The 27,042-nt window shown below is 38.2% G+C and overlaps 3 protein-coding genes across 4 annotated transcripts; 2 read left to right on the forward strand and 1 right to left on the reverse strand.

Annotated features, from left to right (window-relative positions):
* Positions 1-3,665, reverse strand: LOC136834535 (uncharacterized). Its single transcript, XM_067097126.1, has 7 exons — positions 3,633-3,665; positions 3,098-3,246; positions 2,632-2,723; positions 2,323-2,453; positions 1,660-1,779; positions 1,180-1,360; positions 1-616 (listed from the first exon to the last, which is right to left on the reverse strand). Exons 1-5 carry the CDS (start codon positions 3,662-3,664, stop codon positions 1,713-1,715), a joined length of 471 nt encoding a protein of 156 aa, XP_066953227.1. The 5' UTR covers position 3,665; the 3' UTR covers positions 1-616; positions 1,180-1,360; positions 1,660-1,712.
* Positions 3,666-7,491: 3,826 nt separating this feature from the next.
* On the forward strand, positions 7,492-26,717 carry LOC136834931 (brachyurin-like). 2 transcript variants are annotated; one of them, XM_067097774.1, is made up of 12 exons: positions 7,492-7,693; positions 7,970-8,001; positions 8,384-8,529; positions 8,901-8,992; positions 9,170-9,300; positions 9,802-9,920; positions 22,911-23,094; positions 23,371-23,458; positions 25,149-25,332; positions 25,811-25,965; positions 26,284-26,404; positions 26,573-26,717. In XM_067097774.1, exons 1-12 carry the CDS (start codon positions 7,655-7,657, stop codon positions 26,611-26,613), a joined length of 1,332 nt encoding a protein of 443 aa, XP_066953875.1. In that variant the 5' UTR covers positions 7,492-7,654; the 3' UTR covers positions 26,614-26,717. The 2 variants fall into 2 exon arrangements, with proteins under 2 accessions (XP_066953875.1, XP_066953874.1); XM_067097773.1 differs by lacking the exons at positions 7,492-7,693; positions 7,970-8,001; positions 8,384-8,529; ... (1 more) ...; positions 9,170-9,300; positions 9,802-9,920 and adding exons at positions 20,306-20,504; positions 20,696-20,727; positions 21,099-21,247; ... (1 more) ...; positions 21,839-21,969; positions 22,490-22,608 and having other exon boundaries at positions 26,573-26,716.
* LOC136834932 (transmembrane protease serine 3-like) lies at positions 10,257-13,629 on the forward strand. The gene is made up of 6 exons (XM_067097775.1): positions 10,257-10,433; positions 10,700-10,787; positions 12,089-12,272; positions 12,754-12,908; positions 13,211-13,331; positions 13,500-13,629. The coding sequence occupies exons 1-6, from the start codon at positions 10,351-10,353 to the stop codon at positions 13,538-13,540; spliced, it is 672 nt and encodes a 223-aa protein (XP_066953876.1). The 5' UTR covers positions 10,257-10,350; the 3' UTR covers positions 13,541-13,629.
* Positions 26,718-27,042: the final 325 nt, after the last annotated feature.

The following is a 27,042-nucleotide window of genomic DNA, read 5'->3' on the forward strand; positions in this document are numbered from 1 at the left end:
TACAGATGTAAATAAGGCGCTCAGAAGAATATTAAGAATTAATTGGAGGGATTGGATGTCAAATAACAGAATTAGAGAAGTAACGGGGGTGCAGCCGGTCGATGAGTATGTTAGGTTCTCACGCTGGAAGTGGCTAGACCATGTGCATAGAAGACAGGGAATAGTACGAGATACGCCAGGGGAGGTTGCCCTCGGTAGAAGAGGTAGAGGTGGGCCAAAGGAGACGTGGTTGAGGACAATGAGGTGGGAAGCAGGAGACGAGTGTTGGGGAGATCTTGAGGAGTTAGCCCACTACAGAATGTGGTGGTGTGAGTTCGAGGCCCTGTGTATGTATCCCCGTGGGTGCCACAGGAAATGACTGATTGATTGATTGATTACAGATGTGACGAAAGCATAAATGGTAAAATGGAATCTTGAAAGAAATTCAGATCTATTCGTGTTTAGATAAATCCACGATGTGCTTACTAACAACAACAAAGATGTAGTCGTTATGTGTGAAGAACAACACTGGACAAACACCGTAATTACCTCAGCAATTTTGAGGTACTTGACTGTAGCTGGTGGCTTCCTGAAGTCGTGCATCCCGACAACCACCAGTGGGCGAAGAGTTGGCCCGCTGCCAAAATAAAATAAAAATAATCAATGAGTGAAGCAGTATGTAGATGAATCAGTCCATCGGTAAAGACCAAGATTTATGGGACCTTATCTTGAGGTCCTTTTTCCCTAACAGAGAGATACTTAGTGAACTTGGGAAAGATGTCATAAACTTGTGAAAGATGTCATAAACTTGTGAAAGATATTATGCATCTGATAAAAAAAAGGGTTCTATTACATTTGCAATGGAAAACAAGTACAAAATGCGCCTAAGTTTCTTCGGCGCAATCGAGTTTTCTGTACAGCTCATAATGCTGTATGAAACTCTCAGCCATGGCCCATAAAAAACTCAGCGGTGGCCCGTTAAACTTTCAGCCAAGGCCCGGTGGTGTCCTGTTTTATTGGCACTTATAACGGTGCCAGGCGCACGATCACGGGTAACTTTAACCTTAAATAAGACAAAAACTACTGAGGCTAGAGGGCTGCAATTGGGTATGTTTGATGATTGGAGGGTGGATGATCACTGAATTGAAATATACTTCTGGAAAGGAACAATGATGTGGCTATAACATCAGATACTTGTACTATGTCTCGATGATTGAGTCGAGACAATGTGCAGCTGTGAGGATGTGATAAGGGCCAATGATGGACCCTCCACAAAAGGGAGGAAGCCATTCACTCCAAACAAGTCCCACTTGCCAGGGATACTCGTGGGGCAGTGTCTCTGTTCCTGAGATAATTCTCTTCACGTTCCTTCTTCCACAGGCTGAAGGAGAAGGACGAGAGAAAGGTAAATCACACACAGCTAGAAAATATTATAAGCTTCCACTTCAATAGAGTTATTCTGTGGATTACAAAAAGTACTGTTTTCCATTGTTGCATCTTCTAGTGCACAGCAAAAATATCTGTTTAATCTGTGACCAGTGAAGGATATTTTTAGCAAGTGGCTTGAAAGAACTGTTAAGACTACGAAAACATAAGGAAATTATATTATCATATATTATGCAGCAAAACCAGAAATGAGAAGTTGCAAAGTAAATCAAGAAAAGAAATAATTGCACTTACACGTAGCGAGAATTCTGCAGCGGATGTTTCCACGATTAGATGGAAGTGAATTCTCAGCCCCAAATCCTCAGAAGGTCTCCGGCCATCTCGTTCCTCAGGGAATGAGTCTTATTGCAAAGTCTGCCAAAATAACCTTAGTTGTAATAAACACAGCGACCTCTGAACATGTCTATTTCTTCTGTTTCTTCATGCTATTTTCACTACAAGCCTTGAATCCAAATTAGAAATAAATAAAGAATCCTTTTCCCACCTAGGTGGGATTTGAACCCATCCACACAAGTAAGGCTGAAGTTACCAATTACTCCCATTTGTCATGGAGAAAAAATAACTGATTAAATGGTAACCTGATTTATTGGCATCGGTGAGTTCGAAATTTTACTGTGGTAGGAGAAGGTTTTTTCATTTATTCCTTTTCTGTTTTAAAGGCTTATAATATATATATATATATATATATATATATATATATATATATATATATATATATATATATATATATATATATATATATATACAGTATATATAATGTATATATACACACACATCATTTTATGATAATCGTTAATGGTACATGAAACACTGGCCTTTGTTACATAGGAAAAGACTCTTTTGAGAAAACAGTCCTTCTGGATTCAAGACACGAATCATTGATGAGCTGAAAATTACCTTAAGGTGTTTTGTCTGTAACTAACCGTCACTTTTCCGCTTCTGCAATCTGACGAATTCAGCAGAGGCTTCATCTCACAGGTGAACACCAGAGAAGAATGAGAAGCAGAAAGAGCTCGAGGACTGGAGATCTGAAACGACAAAATATCAGTGAAGGGAAGATTGAATGTTGTTCCAGTCGGACTGTTAATTGACCAATCTTCTATTTGCCAATTCCATACGAAATTCAGTCTTCCTTCGGTTAAGACAAATGAACCTACTGATGCATTATTGCTGGATTGCAAGGAAAGACTCTCTTCAGGTTCTCACCCTGTATTCCACGTACTTCGTTGCTGGTTGGTTTCCAAAAGTGAAGGAGAAGGATGCAGACTCACCAGGCTCCAGTAGAACTGTTTCCTTGTCTAGGATCATACAAGAAATTGTGTGAATCCTTTGCTTTGCAAGACTCATGAGAAACATTTGTAAATACTGAACACACCTCTGTATTAAGGCAGAGTTTCTCTGTCGTATAATCATCACTCATTTACAATACAACTTTTATGTGCACACTGGCGTCCATTTAAACTCAAAGATTAAACAGTAATTTGGGATAATTTTTCAATAACCACTACTGAAACCATTTTCCTAGTAACTTTACCAATAATTAATTATGTGGGGTTTCTTGCTTAATGAATATAGACCCACTTTTCAACAAAAAATAGAAAACTTGTTCATTTCTGCTGCCCTCTATTTAACTTCACTGTGGATATAAACATAACTGTTTCTCTAAACTTACCATTATGCCAAGTTTCAATCCAGTTCTCATCTGACCCCGACCGGGAACGGAATCTCATTTCTTGGTCTGCAGAAGCAGCTTCTAAATTACTATCGTATCCCTCCCAACTCACATCAAGGCCTCCTTCTGTCAAAGATGCCTCATACCGTCTGTTTTTATAATGAGAGACGAATTTGGAATCAATATAAAATGAAGGATATCGCAGTATTTTCTTTGCGCTTCAGGTTACAGTAGGCTCAGAGGGCCCAGGCAAGATTCCCATAACCTTGAAGACGTGACACCGTTATATGGCTTATTTACACGTTTTCTTAAATATTCCAATGAATTGAACCAAATTACAAGAAAGTGACGTCATTCTTTAACACAAAGACACTTACAGATTATATTCTGAAGTAGGTTCAGAGACTGTAATCCATATGTAGTAAATAGGAGTAAAATTATTGAAAACCTTTTAGTTACGATTTCAGAACTCGAATTTCATATGTTTAGTGAAGTAGAAGTATTTGGAATAATATAAATTATGTAAATTACGTACCCCATGCTCATGGAATGTACGGTCCCTCTCATCTGGAAAGTAATAGAAATGTTACTTAGTTAATGTATCTCTCTCTCTCTCTCTCTCTCTCTCTCTCCAAAACTGAGCACCAAACGACCAGCAATTGTAATTTCCAAAAGATTTCAGATAAGTCTTAATCAGTACAAATGAAGAGGTTCTGTGGTTGTGCAAATAAATGTCCTGATAGCTTACGAGGAAAAGTAGACCCAGGATCTTGATGTTGAATGAAGACGATGGAAGATGCGTTGCCTTAAACTGCTTCAGTTCAGGACGACGCCTCTTCTGCAGCAGCCACGGGTCTCTCAGGTCTATTTATACGAGGTCGTCCCTGATGGCTCCCCTGTCCAGGTGTTCCAGTCTAATGAGGCTTCAGAGTGATGCAAAATCCTGAAATAGAACTGCCACGAACCTCCGTGAGTTAAGCATTCGGTTCTTTCAAAGCCAAGCAGTTTGTTCTCGTATTTGGCGACTAATTGACAAGGTCTTCCAATTTTGTGAATAAGGAAGTGTGGATGCTTTGAGAATGGCACAGGGAGCGCGTCGTTTCACTGTGCAGCCTATCACAAGGGGTCGATGACCCCACTATTAATGACCTTAATTTAGGGAATAATGTTCACACATGCTGACAAGGAGCAGTCACACACACACACACACACACACACACACACACACACACACACACACATATATATATATATATATATATATACATATATATATATATATATATATATATATATATATATTATATATAAATGCAATATGTGCCAAGGCTTTTTCCTGTTACAACACTCGTCTGAATGATGTTTCCACGTTTAGACTTGTCACTGTCCAGTCCGGGTCCAACCACATAGTCCTAAAGAACATTTTAAACAGAGTGGGGGAACCTTGCTCTGAGTGTACAGTGGTGGGGAACACCTGTTCAGTTGGGACTTGATTTCTCAACTTTTACATTACCGTTCAACAGTATTTATTATTATTATTATTATTATTATTATTATTATTATTATTATTATTATTATTATTATTATTATTATTATTATTATTCAGGTGTACACTACTCATATGGAACAAGCCCACCAAAGGGGCCACTGACTTGAAATTCAAGCTTCCAAAGAATATGGTGTTCATTAGGAAGAAGTAAGAAGAGGAATAGGGAGATACAGAAAGAAGAGATCTTACTTATTATAAAAAAAAAAATGAATGAATTAACAAATAGATAAAACTGCATTAAAATGCAAGGAAAACATTTTTAGGGTAGTAATGCATTGCATCTTTGCTTGAACTTTTGAAGTTCTAATTGCACAACATCCTTGGAGACTGTTCCACAATCTTACGGTGTGAGGAATAAAGGACCTCTGGAACTGAGAAGTTCTACAGCGAGGCACATTTACTCCATATTTGTGCTGCAGTTCAGCAAAATCTGGTTACTCTCGGCAGGAAAAGGGGATCAGGGATATTGTGAATGTGAAAGATCCCTTAAAATGCAACTTATGAAAAACTGACAAACAAGATACGTCGATGGCCCAAGTCATAACTGCTAACATTAGGAAAAAGAAGCCTACCACTGCCTAAGAGAGACAAATCTCTGGCAGAAGCAGACATCCACACCGGAGAACAGTATTCCAGTAAAGGAAGTACAAATGGCCTAAAACAGGCTGCACTGATTTTATTACAGTTATAAATATATGAGGCCTTACAAACAATATTTAACATTTGTGCGGCATTTGCTAACATCCATTACATGTTTCTCAAAAGTAAGATGTGAGACAAAAGTGTGAGTCAAAATTTACACCTAGAATAGTTAAAACTTCACACTTATTCAGCAGAGTTCTATCCACCTGAAGGGGAGGATGAGGTGGAAAATCTGTACGAGATCTGCTAATCAACAGTGTTTTCGTTTTAGTGGAGTTCAGCCTCATACCCCACCACCTACACCATTCACTGATCTGGTCCACGTACCGATTGAGGCTGAAGTCAGCTTCATTTCTCATAAGTGGAGACTTTACTACACTCACTGAATAATCTTGTTTTCCCGGCCAACAGCCACATCACTTGTATACCCTAAAAATAGCAGTGGACCAAGAATACTACCCTGTGGAACTCCAGATACAATAGGTCTTGGTTCACTAAAGATCCCATCAACAGCAGCTCGCTGCTGCCAACCTGTAAGGATGGATGGATGTATGATATTTAGGGCAAAAGCCCAGGCACTGGGGTCAAGAAGGCGATTCAGTGCCGTAAAGAAGAGAAAATAAATTATGTTCAGGTAAACGGATTTATGAATTAGTGAAGGAAATGATTAATAAATAAAATGAAGCGATGTGACCAATAAATAAAACAAAGATATGAAGTTTAATCAATGATGTGATATATGTATATATATATATATATATATATATATATATATATATATATATATAAAAAAAAACTGTCGTTAAAATTCTGTATGATGTAATATATATATTAGGAAAAAATTAAATATCGTTAAAAATTTTTATACACATTAAAAAAAAGAGATAACAGCAGAAATATCAACTTTATCTCCCAAAATATCCGAGAGATTTCCTAAAACATATCCACCCACTCCACTATTCTGGAGTTTGTAAATAAGTGCCTTGTGATTTACTAATCGAAAGCAGCACAAAAATCTATTTGGATTACTCTGCACTCAAAACCCTTACCCAGGTTTTCTTGAAAATGGCATGTCAAGTCTAAAAGAGCATCGAAGGTACCTAGCTGCCACCTATATGCATAATGACTATCAGCTAACAGTCCTTTAGATTCCACATAATTATATAATGGCTTAAAAATAAGTTTTTCAGCAACTTTACACCAAACCAGCCACTTTTCCATCTCTATATTCCAGAATAAACTCATCCTTTAACTGATCTGATAACACTACCTTCTATAATGTACATTCTAAATTCCCCCCACATTACATCTCTTGCAGTTCTGTCATACGTTTCATCAGCTTCCATGTATACGATGTACATGACTTTCCTTTAGCATTCAAGTGTCTCACATAACTGTTCAAAATGACGTCGCAATCCAACAGATTGTTATTTATCGCAGTCAACACTGTTCTTCCCCATTCAGTCCTTCTCTCTCATGTTCTGCTTTCTCAATCGAATTTCTATCATTCACCTTTCCTGTCATTCTTCAGATCTCCTTTATCACTGTTACCTTATAAAGAGGAACGATGGATCTCTTCACTCGCTCCTGTGGAACCATTCCTTTTCGGGATATAGATACATATTCATCCTGTCAAAAATGATGGTAATCTAAAAGTTGAGAATTAAGTCCCAACTGAACGGGCGTTCCCCACCACTCTAAGCTCAGAGCAAGGTTCCCTCACTCTGCAGATGTACTAAATTTAGGACTAAGTGGTTGGCCCCCGGACTGGACAATGGCAAGTCTAAACGTGGAAACATCACCTTTAGACTATTGTTGTAACGGAAAAAATGTGTTGATACAAACTGCATTTATAAATACGTGTGTGTGACTGCTACTTGTCAGTATGTGTGACCGCCATTCACTAAATTATGGCCATTAATGGTGGAGTCATCGACCCCCTGTGATAGGCTGCACAGGTGAAATGAGGCTCTCGGTTCCATTCCTCAAAGCATCCACACTTCCTTATTCACAATATTAGAAGACCTTGTCAATAAGTCGCAAAATACGAGAACAAACTGCTTGGCTCTGAAAGAACTCAATGCATAACTCACGGAAGTTCGTGGCAGTTTTCGTTCAGTCGTTTGCATCACACTGAAGCCTCATTAGACCGGGACACCTGGACAGGGGAGCCATCAGGGAAGACCTCGTATAAATAGACCTGAGAGACCCGTGGCTGCTGCAGAAGAGGCATCGTCCTGAACTGAAGCAGTTTAAGGCAACGCTTCGTCCATCGTCTTCATTCAGTTCAGTGGCTACCCTAGAGCAACAGACCGTGCCAGCACAAGGCTACTTCAGTCTAGAACGAACCAACCTTGGCATTCAACATGGACATCTTCAGCCTGATTCTGGGTCTACTTTTCCTCGTAAGTTATCGAGACATGCATTTGTACACACACAGAACCTGTTCTTGTATTGTGAATAAGAATTCATCTGAAAACTTTTTTGATTTACTTGTGCATTGTTTGGAATTTCTAACTATTCAATGTTAAATGTTCAGTTTAGAAGAAGTGGAGAGAGAGAGAGAGAGAGAGAGAGAGAGAGAGAGAGAGAGAGAGAGAGAGAGAGAGAGAGAGAGAGAGAGAGAGAGAGAGAGAGAGAGAGAGAGAGATTGACTAAGTAACATTTCTATTACTTTTCAGATGGGAGGGAGCGTACAATCCATGAGCTTAGGGTACGTAATTTTTATAATTTATTTTATTCCAAATACTTCTATTTCATTAAACAGATTTAAGTTCGAGTTCTGAAATCGTAACTAAGGTGTTTTTAATAATTTTACTCCTATTTACTACGTATGGATTACAGTCTCTTAACCTACTCCAGAGTATAACCTGTAATTGCCTTTGTGTTAAAGACTGTCACTTACATCTAATTTGGTTCAATTCACTGGAATATTTAAGAAAACGTGTAAATAAGCCATTTAACGGTGTCACATCTTCAAGGTTATGGGGAACTTACCTAGGCTTCTAAGCTTACTGTAACCGGAATAGCAAAGAAAATACTGCGATATCCTTCATTTCATATTGATTCCAAACTCTCCTCTTATTATAAAACAGATGGGAGGAGGCATCTTTGACAGGAGGGAATGATGTGGATTGGGAGGGACATGGCACTAAATTCGAAAATACTTCTGCAGACCAAGAAATGAGATTCCCTTCCCGGTCAGGGTCAGATGAGAACTGGATTGAAACTTGGCAAGATGGTAAGTTCTGAGAAACAGTTATGTTTATATCCACAGTGAAGTTAAATTGAGGGCAGCAGAAATGAACAAGTTATCAATTTTTGTTGAAAAGTGGGTCTATATTCATTAAGCAAGAACATCCATGTAATTAATTACTGGTAAAGATATGAGGAGAATGCTTTCAGTGGTGATTATTGAAAAATTATCCCAAATTACTGTTTAATCTTTGATTTTAAATGGAAGCTGGTGTATACAAAACTTGAACTGTAAATGAGTGATCATTGTACGACAGAGAAACTATGCCTTAATACAGAGGTTTGTTCAGTATTTAAAAATATTTCTCACGAGTCTTGCAAAGCAAAAGATTCACACAATTTCTTGTATAATCCTAGACAAGGAAACAGTTCTACTGGAGCCTGGTGAGACCGCATCCTTCTCCTTCACTTTTGGAAACCAACCAACAACGAAGTACGTGGAATACAGGGTGAGAACCTGAAGAGAGTCTTTCCTTGCAATCCTGCAATGATGCATCAGTAGGTTCATTTGTCTTAACCGAAGGAAGACTGAATTTCGTATGGAATTGGCAAACAGAAGATTGGTCAATCACAGTCCGACTGGAACAACATTCAATCTTCCCTTCACTGATATTTTGTCGTTTCAGATCTCCAGTCCTCGAGCTCTTTCTGCTTCTCATTCTTCTCTGGTGTTCACCTGTGAGATGAAGCCTCTGCAGAATTCGTCAGATTGCAGAGGCGGAAAAGTGAAGATTGGTTACAGACAAAAGACCTTAAGGTAATTTTCAGCTCATCAATGATTCGTGTCTTGAATCCAGAAGGACTGTTTTCTCAAAGGAGTCTTTTCCTATGTAACAAACGCCGGTGTTTCATGTACCATTAACGATTATCATAAAATGATGTGGTATGTGAATGTGTGTATGTGTATGTATGTATGTATATATATATATATATATATATATATATATATAATTACAAGTCATGAAAACAGAAAAGGAATCAATGAAAAAACCTTCTCTTGCCACAGCAGGATTCGAACGGACTGATGCCAGTAAATTAGGGTTAACATTTAATCAGTTATTTTTTTCTCCATGAAAAATTGGAGTGATTGGTAACCTCAGCCTTACTCGTGTGGATGGGTTCAAATCCACAACTAGGTGGAAGAAACATTCTTTATTTATTTCTAATTTGGATTCGAGGCTAGTAGTGAGAATAGCACGAAGAAACAGACATGTTTAGAGGTCGCTGTGGCTATTAAAATTAAGGTTTGTTTTGGCAGACTTTGCAATAAGACTCATTCTCTGAGGAACGAGATGGCCGGAGACCTTCTGAGGATTTGGGCTGAGAATACACTTCCGTCTAATCGTGGAAACATCCGCTGCAGAATTCTCGCTACGTGTAAGTGCAATTATTTCTCTTCTTTGTTTACTTTGCAACTTCTCATTTCTGGTTTTGCTGCATACGAATCTATGATAATATATTCTCCTCACGTTTTCAAAGTTTTAACGTTCTTTCAAGTCACTTGCTAAAAATATCCTTCACTGGTCACAGATTAAACAGATATTTTTGCTGTGCACTAGAAGATGCAACAATGGAAAACAGTACTTTTAGTAATCCACAGCATAATTCTATTGAAGTGGAAGCTTATTATATTTTCTAGCTGTGTGTGATTTAGATCTTTGTTACTGCCCATCGCTAATTTACCTTTCTCTCGTCCTTCTCCTTCAGCCTGTGGCAAAAGAATGTGAAGAGAATTATCTCAGGAACAGAGACACTGCCCCACGAGTATCCCTGGCAAGTGGGACTTGTTTATAAAAAAGATGATCCTATGCCATTTTGTGGAGGATCCATCATTGGCCCTTATCACATCCTTACAGCTGCCCATTGCCTCTACGTACCCATGAATACACAGTACGAGTATCTCATGTTATAGTCACATCATTGTTCCTTTTCAAAAGCAAATTTCAGTTCAATGTTTATACTTCTATGGCTGAACCTTTTTCTCTTGCAACTGTAATAAAACCCTTTGTTTTATCACATGTGCAATATCTTTCAGAAGCCAACTTGTCTAACACCCTCTCTTTGTTAAGGAAAAGGAACTCGGGATACATCCCAAAAATCTTGGCCTTTACTGATGGATTGTTTCTGCTTCATTTACTGATTATTTTTCTTGACAGAGGGTTAGTTTTTCACCCACTGGTGGTTGTCGGGATGCACGACTTCAGGAAGCCACCAGCTACAGCCAAGTACCTCAAAATTGCCAAGGTAATTATGATGTTGTCCAGTGTCGTTCGTCCACACATAACGGCTAATCTACAGCAGCCCCAGAGAAAACGAGACAGAGGTACTACGTGAGAACTAAAGCTAGCAGTTCAGGTGTTGAAAACATCGCTGGACTTTGAATAATTGCTGTAGTGGCGAGAAACACTACTTAAAATTTCGGGAATCTGAATCACTTTGCAAAATGGGGAGCGACTAGTGACAGATGGAATGTTACTTGACGTACACAAAGAAGAGAAGCGAACAGGAACCGAAAACAATAGAAATAAAATCAAAGATCTTGTGATGGTCATCTCATACATGGGGGATCCAGAGTTCACTACTATATTGTCAAGATCTGATCCGCTTTGGATACTGAGTGCTGATGGAAAAGTTAAACAAGTGACGAAAAAGTATCTCCGTTATTGGTTGCCGACCTTGCCGGCTAAAACAATGTTCTGCAGCTGACCAGGGGTCGTACAATCTGCACAAATCCAGGTGACACATACCCAGTGCTTGGGTAGGATTCAATGATGAAGGCCAAAACTAAAGGTCAATATGCATGCCCTTTTTATAATATGCTTCTCCATATTTTCTGAATCATTATTGTTTCCTGCATATACAGAATGAAGCCGTTTATCTCTCAAATATACGATGCAATGTCAAAAGCGTATGTACCTAAAGGTAAGACACAGAATTTTTACTTTAGTTTAAATTCAGAGTGGTTTCTTTCCCTATTACTGGATGTCTTATAAATCTACTTGATCTGTTCCCGTACTCAAATTAATCGCTTGTGGCTCACCAACAGTTCAAACACATCACGCTACTTCACAATCTGGTGCTCTACTGCTGAGCTACCTTTCGTAGTTTATGCATGTGATGGTCTTAAACTTATGCATCTGAATATAATGTTAAATATAGTTAAATGAGAACTATGAAATGGGTAGCTTTAGATGGTTGAAGATTTTTAGAAGTGAAAACAGGAAAGACAGAACTGGACGTGATGCTGATGATAATGATGAAGATGAAGGCCGAAGTGATTTCTGTTTGCAGTATCTACCTATTCCTCAATTCAAAATAGATGAAGTCGTTATTTTGGTTCAAACATTTTCCGTTATTATTTACTACAGTATGCAAACTCTAGTGTGCGAAGCAAGTAAAATGTTTACGACATTCCAACAATGATGTCAGATTGATCAAATGCATTCCAACATAATGACAAAAGCAAACAATGACAGAGCAGAATCCCCCAATAATATGCCCTCTTTTACCTGAGACTGACTAACCAAAACTTAATTCTTTCACAGATGATACTCCATCCAGAATATGTCAATAAGACCGTTGTAAATGACATTGCAATTCTCAAAATGGAAGAGCCAATCCCTTTCGATGTCAAGAACACTGTTTCCCCAGTTTGCCTTCCTGAAGACCCAAACAATAAGTACGAAAATGCTGAGGTCTTTGTCTGTGGATGGGGATATACGATAGCAGGTAAGTTGTCTGAACTCATGAATATCATAAATTAAGCTAATGGTAGATTAACAGTTAAGAATTCTCAAGTGGGGAAACAATATACTTCGAGTTTTACAGAATTTACATTTCAGAACATGCACAGTCTTAGCCTCAGCAGTGAATTAATACAGTGTTGTGATTCACGGGTAGTTATACAAGATCTACTGAGCAGGGGATGCAAGTTTACCAAAACAAGTGATCAGAACTGGGATTAGCTAAAAATCTGGGACATGGACACATTTGGTCAAATAGTGGCATCTGCTGTTAAACTATCAGCTGAAAAAACCAGAAAAGATACAGTTTTATTGCTCAGTTACCCTTGGTGATCACAAGGGAATTGCAAGTTTCTGTTGAGCATTTAAAGTTAAAGCCGGGCAATGAGATATACATGAAATGAAGTCCTCTAGGTATGGGAACCCATAATAAAATGGTAGCTTATCACTGACCGTTTTTTTTGTAGGTAACGATGAATCTCAGTCACCTGTTCTTCTTCATACTGTGATGAAAACTATGGCGAATCCCAGTTGCAATAAGGAGCTCTTTCCTTTTGGGGGTGTTCGTGATGACCAGATTTGCACTCAGACTTCTGGAAAAAGCCAAGGCCTGCCCTGCAATGTAAGCATTTTGCTGTGCACGTGAAATAGCAGGTTGAGTTTCCTTATGCATAAAGTATGTTTAATGTATGATCTGAGCCAATGCAATTTTCTACAATCTAATTTGTATGATAATCTGCTTCCCTTAAAAGGTTCTTTGTATCTGAGCTTTTTTTCAACATGTAGCAGTAACTTACCCAATAAAACTCCTACCTGAAATTTCTTTTAAATGCTTGAAAGTGAATGAAAATTTCACTTTGGCTACAGTTAATGAGTGGAGTCCTGTAACCCATTAGTGTTAAGGCCTACTTTTTCTTACGGAAGGGAGATTCTGGAGGCCCACTGATGTACCAGCACGGAACCCATGTTGATCAGATCGCAATAGTTTCTTATGGGATCACTAAGTGTACAAGAGGCTACCCCGAAATTTTTACTCGAGTCACCAGTAAGATATTTCCAATGCTTTTCATAATTGAAGTCTTCCTTGGCCTATATCTATTATGTAACACCAAAACGATATAAATAATTATTGTACAGTAAAACTAGTTAACATAGCTTGTATGGATGAATCCAAGCTTCATGACAATTCATGACCATTTTTCTCCTCTTTCAGGTTACTTGGACTGGATCAGGTCTCATATTGGACGCCCATGAATTCCACATTGTCTTCACTGATGGACTTCAACATTTTTCTGTCTTGCAATCAAGATGTAAAATCTCATTAAATAAACTGACCAGCATTTTGAATTGTATCATTTTCGATGTTTATGTTTTCTGGTAAAATGTTAAAAACTTTAGCAAAACCAAATACCGAAACACAGTTACCAGTAACTCATGGTTGATGCAGACACTCCAGAGATTTCAATGAACATTCTTTGGGTGTTGTGACTCAAATCTTGGTACTTTTCATCAACAAAACTATTACTTTTGCACACCTATTGGCAATGGCACAGGAAAAATTGTAATAATTCTAAATATATATATGTATACATAAAATATATATATATATATATATATATATATATATATATATATATATATATATATATATATATATATATATGTATATATATATATATACACATATATGTAATGTATATATATATACTAGGTAATCCTTCGATTATCTGGTTTCATCCTATGCAGCATTGGTGTTAACTAGAGGATCCTAACACCACAATATATGTAGTATATATACAATTCATGAAAATGTTTAAAAATGCACTCGGATGGTTGGCAACTCTGGAAAAGCAGAAAGAAATATTGATAATGCTGTATACTGGCATATGTAGGCTGAGAAAAGGGTTATTTTGGGGGAGGTCGACTGGGGAAAGAGCTTGGGGTGGGGTGGGGCTAGGAGGGCTGTGCAGGATGGTAAAAGATGTGAGGGTGTGCAAGCACTCATGTTTTCTCAAATCCTTTGCACTATTGGCAGAAATGTGTACATCTTTGCACTTAATCGTGGTTTTTGCTTTTGAGTGGCTGACTGAATATGCATCATGGTAACATCATATGAATTTTCTTGGCTAATTGGCATCAAGCGAAAAGTACCAGTGAACTTTGTAGCAAAGTGTGCTTCTCTCCTTTCTTCAGTTTTGCATCAGTTCTTGTTATTTGTGATTTGAATGGGTACAGTGATAAGGCGAGTTGTAATGCTTTCCTCTGAACACACTGCTTTTGTTGTGGTGCCTTTAGCATAGCAGGTGCTGTTATGGCTGAGTGTGGTACCGTGCGTGCTGTGTATGGACCCACCACCTCCTAAGAGGGCTATGAAAGTGCTGAAAAAGGTGGAAAGGTTTGGGAGGATTGAAGCTGGCTGCTCAAGGGCATGTATCGTGGAGGTGCATGGCTTGTCTGGCCTACTTTGCAGGTCATCAAGGCTACTAAGAACAAGCTTATCATGTGTGCTATGGACTTTGGGAAGATGTCAAGGAGTCAGTCTTCCAAAGTGATTTAGAAACCCCATCATAAGGAAGGTGAACAGGTTTTGCTAAAGGAAGGTGCCGAGCTGAAAGTTGTTACAATATACAGAACTGCATGGGGTGTAGACTTTAAGGCATCTCAAGGCTTCCCACTAAGAAGACTCATGGTAAAGCTTTGGATGCATCTAAGGAGGGAATTAAGGAATTTCAGGAGACATTGAAAGACTTGATGAAAAATGAAGGCCTTGTTTCAAGTCAAATCTACAATGCAGATGATTCTGGTCATTCTACTGCTACTTCCACTAACACTTTAGCTGACAAGTGGGAAAAGAATTAACATGGTTGAAGCTTTCAAAGCAATGTGTATGCTTTGTTATGTGTAAATGCTTCTGGTTGGCATCACTGCATGCAAAACAACCACATACATTGAATGGGGTGATTGATAATCTTCCAGTGATTTGGTATCACTCAACAAAGGATTGGTTCACCTCTAAGATCATTTCCAAATGGTTCCATAACTAATTTTGTAAGGAGGTTGTTTGTCATTAGAACCCCAATCATCGGATTCCTAACATTGGGGGAGGCTCTCCCTCTTGTGGACAATGCACCTTTCTATACTACCACAACCCAGTTTGTTTGTGATGGTCATACTACAGTTACGTTCAACTCATTCAAAGAAATGGGTCAAGGTGTTATTGTTTCAACAAAACGGCTATATCAAAGGAAGTTCTTGGAAGAGACGTCGGTAGTGTTTGATGACATGGAGGAGGAGGAGTAAGGCTTTGATATACAGGGGAAATGAACTCTGAAGAGTCTTTGAAAGTATTAGCAGAAATCTGCCATCTGAAACTTTGAGATGCTTGGAAGGTTGTCGGTGTACAGACCCTGCAGTAGGTTTGGAACTGTATCCTAAGCGGTGAAGAAGGCATAATTAACTTCCAAAGCTTTGACATCGAGAAATTTCATGCCCTAGTCCCAAAGAGAGGTGAAGACATTCCAAAGGATGACATATGGGAGTGGCTGCATGAAAAAGGTGACTGATCTTGGCTTCTAACTTTTGTCCAACAATGCGACACCTGCTACAACTGCTGCCAGTGAGATGGAGGAGGAAGCTCCTGAAGACGACAATAACAACGAAGACGATTCTGCATCACAACCACCACATTCATATAATCACGAGGAAAGTCTTCAATATGTTTACTGACATTATGGGAAATCCAAACATTGGCCAAAATATCTTCCCAAGGGTGTTGGAGTATGCTGAATGTGGTGGATGGTGATCGCGAAGCAGAATTATTTTTTTTTATAAGAATACCCTCGACAGCTCCTTCATACCCCTAACCCCCTTACCCAAAGCCCATCACCATTCACTTCTGCGGTAACTTGGTTGTTCAACTCAGAAAGCAGTGAGCACTTTGGTACCCTTTGTTGATGAGAGTTTCCTACAGCCAAGAATATAATGTTTTCTTGGCTGATTTCGGCAACCAAGACACTCCAGGCACCTCAAAACCCTTTATGACCACTTCGTTACTTCTTGACATAAAGGAGACACACGACCTTCACAATACAGTGGTGTTGGAGGAGGGGTAACAGCAGGAGGGCTTGTAAACCTCCTTGCAAGTTTTTACAGGTCTGGCCAATGTACTCTACTCAGTTTCAGAACCACACACAGCTAAGAGAGTGAGGAAATTCTTTTTTATTCTATTTTTTAAGTGTAATTTTTATATTGTGTTGGCAAAATAGGAAAAACATGTGATACCTGTGCTATATGGCAGTGTACTGTATGTACAATATGCATACGGTATTGTGAGTTTGGTAAGAGAGGGAGAGTTAAAGAAGATTGTTTTTTTCCATACAGAGTGTATTTATAAAGTTTATTTAGTTACAGTTATGGGAAAATAAGGTAGGAAATTGGCTTTTGCAAAGTATCCAGGGTAAAGCACTGCAACACTCCTGTTCATAATACTTGTTCAGAACACGAATACCATGAACTGATGTGGAATTGGACAAAGAGGAGAATTGTGCTTTGCTAGAAAGTGCATTGTTGCTCTTCACATGTAACAAGTTATAGAAGGAAATTATTGTGATGTCATCACGGCTCATACTCAGTCAGCCACTGAAATGTAAAAATCCACAATGATGTGTAATGCCTTGTACGTTTCCACCAATAGGGTGAAAGTTTACAAAAAACATGAGTGCTTGTCCACCTATGCACCTTGTACAATAATTTATTGTACTCACGATGTATATGTATCATCCAGCTAAAACTGATAAACAAAGAGACTTGTGATGTGTCAAGTGACGTAGTGCTTATAAGTTATAGAGGTCATGAAAACTTTTAAGAAGTCAAATGCCTACAATTACCTACTCTTCCCCACCCTTCCTGCCAAGCCTTCCCACCTCCCCCACCACCCAGGACTCTTTCTCCAGTCTAACATCCCGACAATAACCTTTTCTCAATCCGCTTAGCCTGCAAGCAGCATTGCCAACACTTCTTTCTGTTTGTGCAGCATTGCCAATAATCTGAGTGCCTTTCTTTGAATTTTTATGAATTGTTTGTGTATGTATATATACATATATATTTTATATATATGCATATATATACATATATATATATATATATATATATATATATATATATATATATATATATATATATATATATATATATATATATATATATATATATATATATATATATATATATATATATATATATATATATATATATATATATATATATACATGCTTCTGATGATCCTCTAGATAATGTCTATGTTCAGATAAGGTAAAACCAGACAACTGAAGGACTACTGTACAAAAGAAAGATGCTGGAATCTGCTATCATCAATCAAACCAACAACATGAACTTGTCAGGAGGACATTGGAAAGTGGATGAAATCGACGGGTTAATCCTTGAACCACTTCTCAAACAGGTACTCCAGGAAACACGACCACCAGACGAATCGCAAAACAGGAGTTAATGAGGCCAAAAACACTAGGGAATTGTTTTCCCTCCTCCTTTGGAAACGGTCACCTGCATACCATCGGAGACTTCATGCCACACCTACATATGCTTTGTATATATACTCCGGTAACATTTCATCTGTCCATATTTTCCCAGCGAACAGGCGCACACAAGGAAGTGCTCGAAGTATATGGTTGCAAGGTTCAAATAGTGTTTTATGGGCCTTCTTATCTTCATATTACACTGTGGTATTACAGTAAAAGACATTCATATATACACACATTTATATGTATCTATATATGTATATCCATATATATACATATACACAGTATATATATTCATGTGAATACATATATAAACATACATGCATACCTAGAATTAATGACATTATTTTTTTATGTAATTGCCAAAGGTAATAATTTCAGTGATGAAATGTGGAAAAGATTTGAGCCACAACAGCCCAAGAACATTAAGTGAAATCTCTGGTCAGTCTTCATCAATCATAGATTAATTATATAACATGTTTTGATATTTTACCAACAAATATAGTGATGGAAATTGATGCAATTAAAAATGCTGATAAATTTATTCAATGAGATTTTACATTTTGATTCTGTAACAGATGAAACGTTAAAGTACATTAGTGAATACAATGTGGAATTCATGGTCGTTCCATGTTTGTGAAATGCACCCCTGTAAAGAGAAGTATACTTCTTATATATCTTATTGTCTTGTTTATATTGTTTGCTAACGTGAAGTTTGGATTTATGTGCAAATACTGACCCATTTTGGTACGCGAAGCCACGGATCTTGCTAACTACACATGTTTTTAACAAATACTATGGTTTATATGTATTTGAAAATTCTTGTACTCCCTTGACCGATAACTGCATGTGATTGTCCCACAGAAAACAAAAATGCTTGCCACAATTCCTCCCACCAGCTGGTCGCTGGCAAAGTGGTTAGAGTCACTTACTGCCGCAGCATGGGGGCTTGTGTGGAGGATTGGTGAAGCCTGGCCGACGTTCACCTGAGTACCGTAAGGTAGTCGAGAACTGAAACAAGCAACTTTCTCTTTCACTTTAAATGCTGAACAGAGACTTGCTTATACATGGAACCAGCAGTTTACATTCAGCTCTAAAATCCTATCGGTTTTCTGGTTTTTGTCAGCTGTTAGTATGACAACAAATGCCACTATACTTCCCAGGGTGTCCATATCTCGGTTTTTCTTAACCCATCATTCCTACTAATCCCAGTTATGAACCCCTGATTGGTCAACCTATATCCCTTCCTCTGTATGCCTGAATCAATACCTGAATCGAAACTCTGTATTACTTTCACTACAGAAGCTAGGACTGTATGTTCTCAAAACGTGTTATAAATTCTGTAAAACTTCAAGTATGTCGTTTCCTAACGCAAGAATCCCTAACTGTCAAGGTACTATTAGCTGAATGTATAATATTCAGAGCTCCGGACAACTTACTTCCTATCCCAAGTCCCCATCCACAGACGAAGACCTCAGCGTTATCGTACTTATTGCTTGAGTCTTTGGGAAGGCAGATGGGCGATACAATGTTCTCAACATCCAAAGGGATCGGCTCCTCCGTTTTGAGAATTGCAATGTCATTATCAGCGGAATCACTGTCATATGCTGAGCGGAGTTTCATCTGTGAAAGAATCTAGGTTTGGTTTGTCAGTCTCATGTAAAAGAGGCCGTTTGATTGTGGGTATTCTCTTTCAGTTACTGTTTGGTTTTATCATAATGTTGCAATGTGTATTGAATCAATCTTGCATCATTGTTTGAATGTCATAGATACTTTATTTGCTTTGCACAGCAGAGGTTGCCTGCTGTAATAAGCAATGTTATTTGCAATCATTGTCATTTAATGTAAAAGGCTTCATAAACCAAAGTAAAAACTTAATTTAACTGATAAAAAATAGATAAAGCAAAGAAATATCAGTTCAGTTCAGCTTCCGTCAGTTTGTACAACATTGGTTACTCAAATGACTAGATTCTAAAGAACATCACAAACATGAACTAGGGAAGGGAGCGCTGCAGTAGAGCACTAGGCCTGCATTTGTAAGGTTATGGTTTGATTTTCGGTATGCCTCAGCTGAATATTTATTGTGCAGGAACAGATCGAACAGATTTAAGTGTATCAGTGTTCGGTTTTGCTCTTTGTTATAAATTCTACCCAAGCACAGGACAGGAGTCACTCGGATTCACTAAATTAAGGCCATTAATAGTGTGAGTCATGACCCCATGTGATAGGCTGCACAGGTGAAATGAGGCTCCCGGTGCCTTTACTCAAAGTGTCCACACTTCCTTATTCACAAAATTGGAAGACCTTGTCAATTAGTCGCAAAATACGAGAACAAACTACTTGGCTCTGAAAGAACCGAATGCTTAACTCACGGAGGTTCGTGGCAGTTCTATTTCAGTCTTTTGCAACAATCTGAAGCCTCATTAGACAGGAACACCTGGGCAGGGGAGCCATCAGGGAAGACCTCGTATAAATACACCTGAGAGACCTGTGGCTGCTGCAGAAGAGGCATCGTCCTGAACTGAAGCAGTTTAAGGCAACGCTTCATCCATCGTCTTCATTCAATTCAGTGGCTACCCTAGAGCAACAGACCGTGCCAGCACAAGGCTACTTCAGTCTAGAACGAACCAACTTTGGCATTCAACATGGATATCTTTAGCCTGATTCTGGGTCTACTTTTCCTCGTAAGTTATCGAGACATGCATTTGTACACACACAGAACCTGTTCTTGTATTGTGAATAGGAATTCATCAGAAATCTTTTTTATTTACTTGTGCATTATTTGGGAATTCTAACTATTCCTTGTTAATTGTTCAGTTTAGAAGACGTGGAGAGAGAGAGAGATTGACTACGTAACATTTCTATTACTTTTCAGATGGGAGGGAGCGTACAATCCATGAGCTTAGGGTACGTAATTTTTATAATTTATTTTATTCCAAATACTTCTATTTCATTAAACAGATTCAAGTAGGAGTTCTGAAATCGTAACTAAGAGGTTTTGAATAATTTACTCCTATTTACTAGTATGGATTACAATCTCTTAACCTACTCCAGAATATAACCTGTAATTGCTTTTGTGTTAAAGAATGACGTCACTTACTTCTAATTTGGTTCAGTTCATTGGAATATTGAAGAAAACATGTAAATAAGCCATTTATCTTCAAGGTTATGGGGAACTCAGCTGGGCTTCTAAGCCTACTGTAACCGGCAGAGCAAAGGAAATACTGCGATATCCTTCATTTATATTGATTCCAAAGTCTTCTCTTATTATAAAACAGATGGAATGAGGCGTCTTTGACAGAAGGAGACCATGATGTGGACTGGGAGGGACATGGCACTAGATTAGAAGCTCCTTCTGCAGACCAAGAAATGAGATTCCCTTCCCAGTCGTGGTCAGATGAGAACTGGATTGAAACTTGGCATAATGGTAAGTTTAGAGAAACAGTTGTTTATATCCACAATGAAGTTAAATTGAGGGCAGCAGAAATGAACAAGTTTTCCATTTTTTTTGTCGAAAAGGGGATGTGTGTATTCTTTAAGCAAGGACACCGATATAATTAATTAGTGGTAAAGATATGAGGAGAATGCTTTCAGTGGTGATTATTGAAAAATTATCCCAAATTACTGTTTGAGTTTAAATGGAAGCTAGTGTATACAAAACTTGAACTGTAAATGAGTGATCATTGTACGACAGAGAAACTCTGCCTTAATACTGTGGTGTGTTCAGTATTTACAAATGTCTCTCACGAGTCTTGCAAAGCAAAGGATTCACACAATTTTTGTATGATCCTAGACAAGGAAACGGTTCTACTGGAGCCTGGTGAGACTGCATCCTTCTCCTTCACTTTTGGAAACCAACCATCATCGAAGTACGTGGAATACAAGGTGAGAACCTGAAGAGAATCTTTCCTTCAGGAAGACTGAATTTCGTATGGAATTGGCAAACAGAAGGTTGGTCAATCACAGTCCGACTGGAACAACATTCAATCTTCCCTTCACTGATATTTTGTCGTTTCAGATCTCCAGTCCTCGAGCTCTTTCTGCTTCTCATTCTTCTCTGGTGTTCACCTGTGAGATGAAGCCTCTGCAGAATTCGTCAGATTGCAGCACCGGAAAAGTGACGGTTGGTTACAGACAAAAGACCTTAAGGTAATTTTCAGCTTATCAATGATTCGTGTCTTCAATCAAGAAGGACTGTGTTTTCCAAGGAGTCTTTTTCTATGTAACAAAGGCCAGTGTTTCATGTACCATTAACGATTATCATAAAATGATGCAGGGGTGTGTATCTAACTCTATCTATCTATCTATCTATCTATCTATATATATATATATATATATATATATATATATATATATATATATATATATATATTATAAGCCTTTAAAACAGAAAAGGAATAAATGAAAAAACCTTCTCCTACCACAGTGAAATTCGAACTCGCCGATGCCAATAAATTAGGTTACCATTTAATCAGTTATTTTTTCTCCACGACAAATGGGAGTAATTGGTAATCTCAGTCTTACTCGTGTAGATGGGATCAAATCCCAACTAGGTGGGAGAAGGACTGTTTATTTCTGATCTGGATTTAAGGCTTGTAGTGAAAATAGTGAATAAATCGACATGTCCAAAGGTCGCTGTGGCTATTACAACTAAGGTTTATTTTGGTAGACTTTGCAATAAGACTCATTCCCTGAGGAACGAGATGGCCGGAGACCTTCTGAGGATTTGGGCTGAGAATACACTTCCGTTTAATGGTGGAAACATCCGCTGCAGAATTCTCGCTACGTGTAAGTGCAATTATTTCTCTTCTCTGTTTACTTTGCAACTTCTCATTTCTGGTTTTGCTGCATCCGCGTCTATGATAATATATTCTGCTCACATTTTCAAAGTTTTAACAGTTCTTTCAAGCCACTTGCTAAAAATATCCTTCACTGGTCACAGATTAAACAGATATTTTTGCTGTGCACTAGAAGATGCAACAATGGAAAACAGTACTTTTAGTAATCCACAGAATAATTCTGTTGAAGTGGAAGCTTACAATATTTTCTAGCTGTGTGTGATTTACCTTTCTCTCGTCCTTCTCCTTCAGCCTGTGGAAAAAGGAACGTGAAGAGAATTATCTCAGGAACAGAGACACTGCCCCACGAGTATCCCTGGCAAGTGGGACTTGTTTATAATAGAGAGGATCCTACGCCATATTGTGGGGGATCCATCATTGGCCCTTATCACATCCTTACAGCTGCCCATTGCCTCTACATTCCCAAGCAGATGTTGTAAGAGTATCTCATGTTATAGTCACATCATTGTTCCTTTTCAAAAACAAGTTTCAGTTTAATGGTTATACTTTTATGGCTGAACCTTTTTCTGTTGCAACTGTAATAAAACCCTTTGTTGTATCACACGTGTAATATCTTTCAGAAGCCTACTTGTTTAACAACCTCTCTCTGTTAAGGAAAAGGAACTCAGGATACATCCCAAAAATCTTGGCCTTTACTGATGGATTGTTTCATTTACCTACTGCTTCATTTATTGATTACTTTTCTTGACAGAGAGTCAGCTTTTCACCCACTGGTGGTTGTCGGGATGCACGACTTCAGGAAGCCACCAGCCACAGCCAAGTACCTCAAAATTGCTGAGGTAATTGTGATGTTTGTCCAGTGTTGTTCATCCACACATAACGGCTACATCTTTGTTGTTGTTTGTAGGCTGGATTTATCTAAACACGAATAGATTGATTTTCGTTCAAACTCCCGTTTTACCATTTATGCTTTCGTCCAATCTGTAAACAGGAATGTATTTCAAGAGTAGTATGAACTTTAGAGCAAGGCTTTTGATAATCAGCTACGATTGTCAACTTAATAAGTAGACATTCCAATATTCTTTAGTCTTGTTTCTTAAAGATCAGGCAAAGCAGAAATTCTGCAAGTCGATCTAGATGACAAGTATGGGAGAAGGCAACAGTGATAATGATGATGGTGATAATAAAAGAGCACTTGTCTCAATTTCAAAGAGAAATAGGACGAGCACTTGAAAATCCTTGTTTATAGCAGCCCCGGAGAAAACGAGACAGAGGTACATCGTGAGAACTAAAGCTAGCAGTTCAGGTGTTGGAAACATCGCTGGACTTTGAATAATTGCTGTAGTGGCGAGAAACACTACTTAAAATTTCGGGAATCTGAATCACTTTGCAAAATGGAGAGCGACTAGTGACTGATGGAAAGTTACCTGATGTACACAAAGAAGAGAAGCGAACAGGGACAGAAAGCGAAAGAAATAAAATCAAAGATCTTGTGATGGTCAACTCATACATGGGGGATCCAGAGTTCACTACTATATTGTCAAGATTTGATTCGCTTTAGACACTGAGTGCTGATGGAAAAGTGCTTACAGTAGTAGTACCTAGAGTAAACCAGACCAGGTTATACAAGTGATGAAAAAGTGTCTCCGTGACCAGCTGCCGACCTTGCCGGCTAAACCAGGGTCTGCAGCTGACCAGGAGTCTTACAATCTGCATGAATCCGGGTGAAAAATACTCAGTGCTTGGGTAGGATTCAGTGATGAAGGCCAATACTAAAGGTCAATATGCATGCCCTTTTTTAATACGCTTCTACATACTTTCTGATTCATTATTGTCGCCCGCATATACAGAATGAACCCGTTTATCTCTCAAATATACCATGCAATGTCAACAACATCTGCACCTAAAGCTAAGATGCAGAATTTTTACTTTAGTTTAAGTTCAGAGTGGTTTCGTTCCCTACCATTGGATGTCTTATAAATCTACTTGATCTGTTCCTGTGCTCAAATTATTCCCTTAGGGCTCACCAACAGTTCAACCACAACATGCAGTCACAGCCTTGTGCTCTACTGCTGAACTACCTAGTTCATGCATGTGATGGTCTTAAACTTATGCATCTGAATAATCAATGTTAAATATAGCTGGGTGAGAACTATGAAACGGGTAGCTTTAGGCGGTTGACGATTTTTGGAAGTAAAAACAAAGGAAAGACAGCACTGGAGGTGATGCTGATGATGACGATGAAGATGAAAGCCAAAGTGATTTCTGTTTGCAGTATCTAACTACTCTTCAATTCAAAATAGATGAAGCCGTTAGTTTGGTTCAAACATTTTCTGTTATTATTTACTACAGTATGCAAACTCTAGTGTGCGAAGCAAGTAAAATGTTTACGACATTCCAACAATGATGTCAGATTGATCAAATGCATTCCAACATTATAACAAAAGCAAACAATGACAGAGCAGAATCCCCCAATAATATGCTCTCTTTTACCTGAGACTGACTAACCAAAACTTAATTCTTTCACAGATGATACTCCATCCAGAATATGTCAATAAGACCTTTGCAAATGACATTGCAATTCTCAAAATGGAACAGCCAATCCCTTTCGATGTCAAGAACACTGTTTCGCCAGTCTGCCTTCCTGAAGACCCAAACAATAAGTACGACAACGTTGAGGTCATTGTCTGTGGATGGGGAGATACGAAAGCAGGTAAGTTGTCTGCAATCATGAATATCATAAATTAAGCTAATGGTAGATTAACAGTTAAGAATTCTCAAGTGGGGAAACAATATACTTCGACTTTTACAGAATTTACATTTCAGAACATACACAGTCTTAGCCTCAGCAGTGAATTAATACAGTGTTGTGATTCACGGGTAGTTATATAAGATCTACGGAGCAGGGGATGCAAGTTTACCTAACAGGTGATCAGAACTGGGATTAGCTAAAAATCTGGGACATGGACACCTTGGGTCAGATAGTGGCACCTGCTGTTAAACTATCAGCTGAAAACACCAGAAAAGATACAGCTTTAATGCTGAATTACCACTGGTGATCACAAGGGAATTGAAAGTTTCTGTTGAACATTTAAGTTAAAACAGGCTAATGAGATATACACGAAATGAAGTTCTCTAGACATGGGAACCCTTAATAAAATGGTAGCTTATCACTGACCTTTTTTTCTCAGGTAACAAGAACTCTCACTCACCTGTTCTTCTTCATACTGTGACAACAACTATGGCGAATCCCAGTTGCAATAAGGTGTTCTTTCCTTTTAAGATCGTTCGTGATGACCAGATCTGCCTTCAGAATTCTGGAAAAGGCCAAGGCCTGTTCTGCCATGTAAGGAATTTGCTGCGCACGTGAAATCGCAGGCTGAGTTTCCTTATGCATAAATTTCCTCATGCATAAAGTATGTTTAATGTACGATCTGAGCCAATGCAATTTTCTGAAAGCTAATTTGTATGATAATCTGCTTCCCTTAAAAGGTTCTTTGTATCTGAGCTTTTTTCAACATGTAACAGGTAACTTACCTAATAAAACTCCTACCCGAAGTCTCTTTTAAATACTTGGAAGAGAATGAAAATTTCACTTTGGTGACAGTTAATGAGTGGAGTCCTGTAACCCATTAGTGTTAAGACCTACTTTTTCTTACTGAAGGGAGATTCTGGAGGCCCACTGATGTACCAGCATGGAACCCATGTTGATCAGATCGCAATAGTTTCTCATATGAACACTGAGTGTATAGGAGGATACCCGACAATTTTTACTCGAGTCACCAGTAAGATATTTCCCATGCTTTTCGTAACTGAAATCTTCCTTGGCCCATATCTATTATGTCACACCAAAATGATATCAATAACTATTGTACAGTAAAACTAGTTAACATAGCTTGTATGGATATATCCAAGCTTCATGATAATTCACGACCATTTTTCTCCTCTTTCAGGTTACTTGGACTGGATCAGGTCTCATATTGGACGACCATGAATTCCAAATTGTCTTCACTGATGGACTTCAAAATTTTTCTGTCTTGCAAACTAGATGTAAAATCTCATTAAATAAACTGACCAGCATTTTGAATTGTATAATTTTCCATGTTTATGTTTTCTGGTAAAATGTTAAAAACTTTAGCAAAACCAAATATCGAAACACAATTACCGGTAATTCATGGTTGATGGAAACATTCCAGAGATTTCATTGAATATTCTTTGGCCGTTGTGAATCAAATCTTGGTACAATTCATCAATAAAACTATTAATTTTGCACACCTATTGGCAATGGCACAGAAAAAATGCAATAATTCTAAATACATAATGTATATATATATATATATATATATATATATATATATATATATATACATATACATTTATATATATATATATACACACACACACACACACTAGATAATCCTTC

The sequence above is a fragment of the Macrobrachium rosenbergii genome, chromosome 54, assembly GCF_040412425.1.
Source record: "Macrobrachium rosenbergii isolate ZJJX-2024 chromosome 54, ASM4041242v1, whole genome shotgun sequence".
In the NCBI taxonomy this organism is placed as follows: Eukaryota; Metazoa; Arthropoda; class Malacostraca; order Decapoda; family Palaemonidae; genus Macrobrachium; species Macrobrachium rosenbergii.

Bases quoted from the DNA above. Each gene is read 5' to 3' on its own strand.
- LOC136834931 (XM_067097773.1), top strand. From the start codon at position 20,466: ATGGATATCTTTAGCCTGATTCTGGGTCTACTTTTCCTC. The intron at 25,966-26,283 runs GTAAGGAATTTG...TTCTTACTGAAG, and splicing joins GCCAAGGCCTGTTCTGCCAT to GGAGATTCTGGAGGCCCACT. The intron at 26,405-26,572 runs GTAAGATATTTC...CTCCTCTTTCAG, and splicing joins AATTTTTACTCGAGTCACCA to GTTACTTGGACTGGATCAGG.
- LOC136834535 (XM_067097126.1), bottom strand. From the start codon at position 3,664: ATGAGAGGGACCGTACATTCCATGAGCATGGG. The intron at 3,247-3,632 runs GTACGTAATTTA...TTATAAAAACAG, and splicing joins GTACATTCCATGAGCATGGG to ACGGTATGAGGCATCTTTGA. The intron at 2,724-3,097 runs GTAAGTTTAGAG...GTATGATCCTAG, and splicing joins GATTGAAACTTGGCATAATG to ACAAGGAAACAGTTCTACTG.
- LOC136834932 (XM_067097775.1), top strand. From the start codon at position 10,351: ATGCCATTTTGTGGAGGATCCATCATTGGCCCTTATCACATCCTTACA. The intron at 10,788-12,088 runs GTAATTATGATG...ATTCTTTCACAG, and splicing joins AGTACCTCAAAATTGCCAAG to ATGATACTCCATCCAGAATA. The intron at 13,332-13,499 runs GTAAGATATTTC...CTCCTCTTTCAG, and splicing joins AATTTTTACTCGAGTCACCA to GTTACTTGGACTGGATCAGG.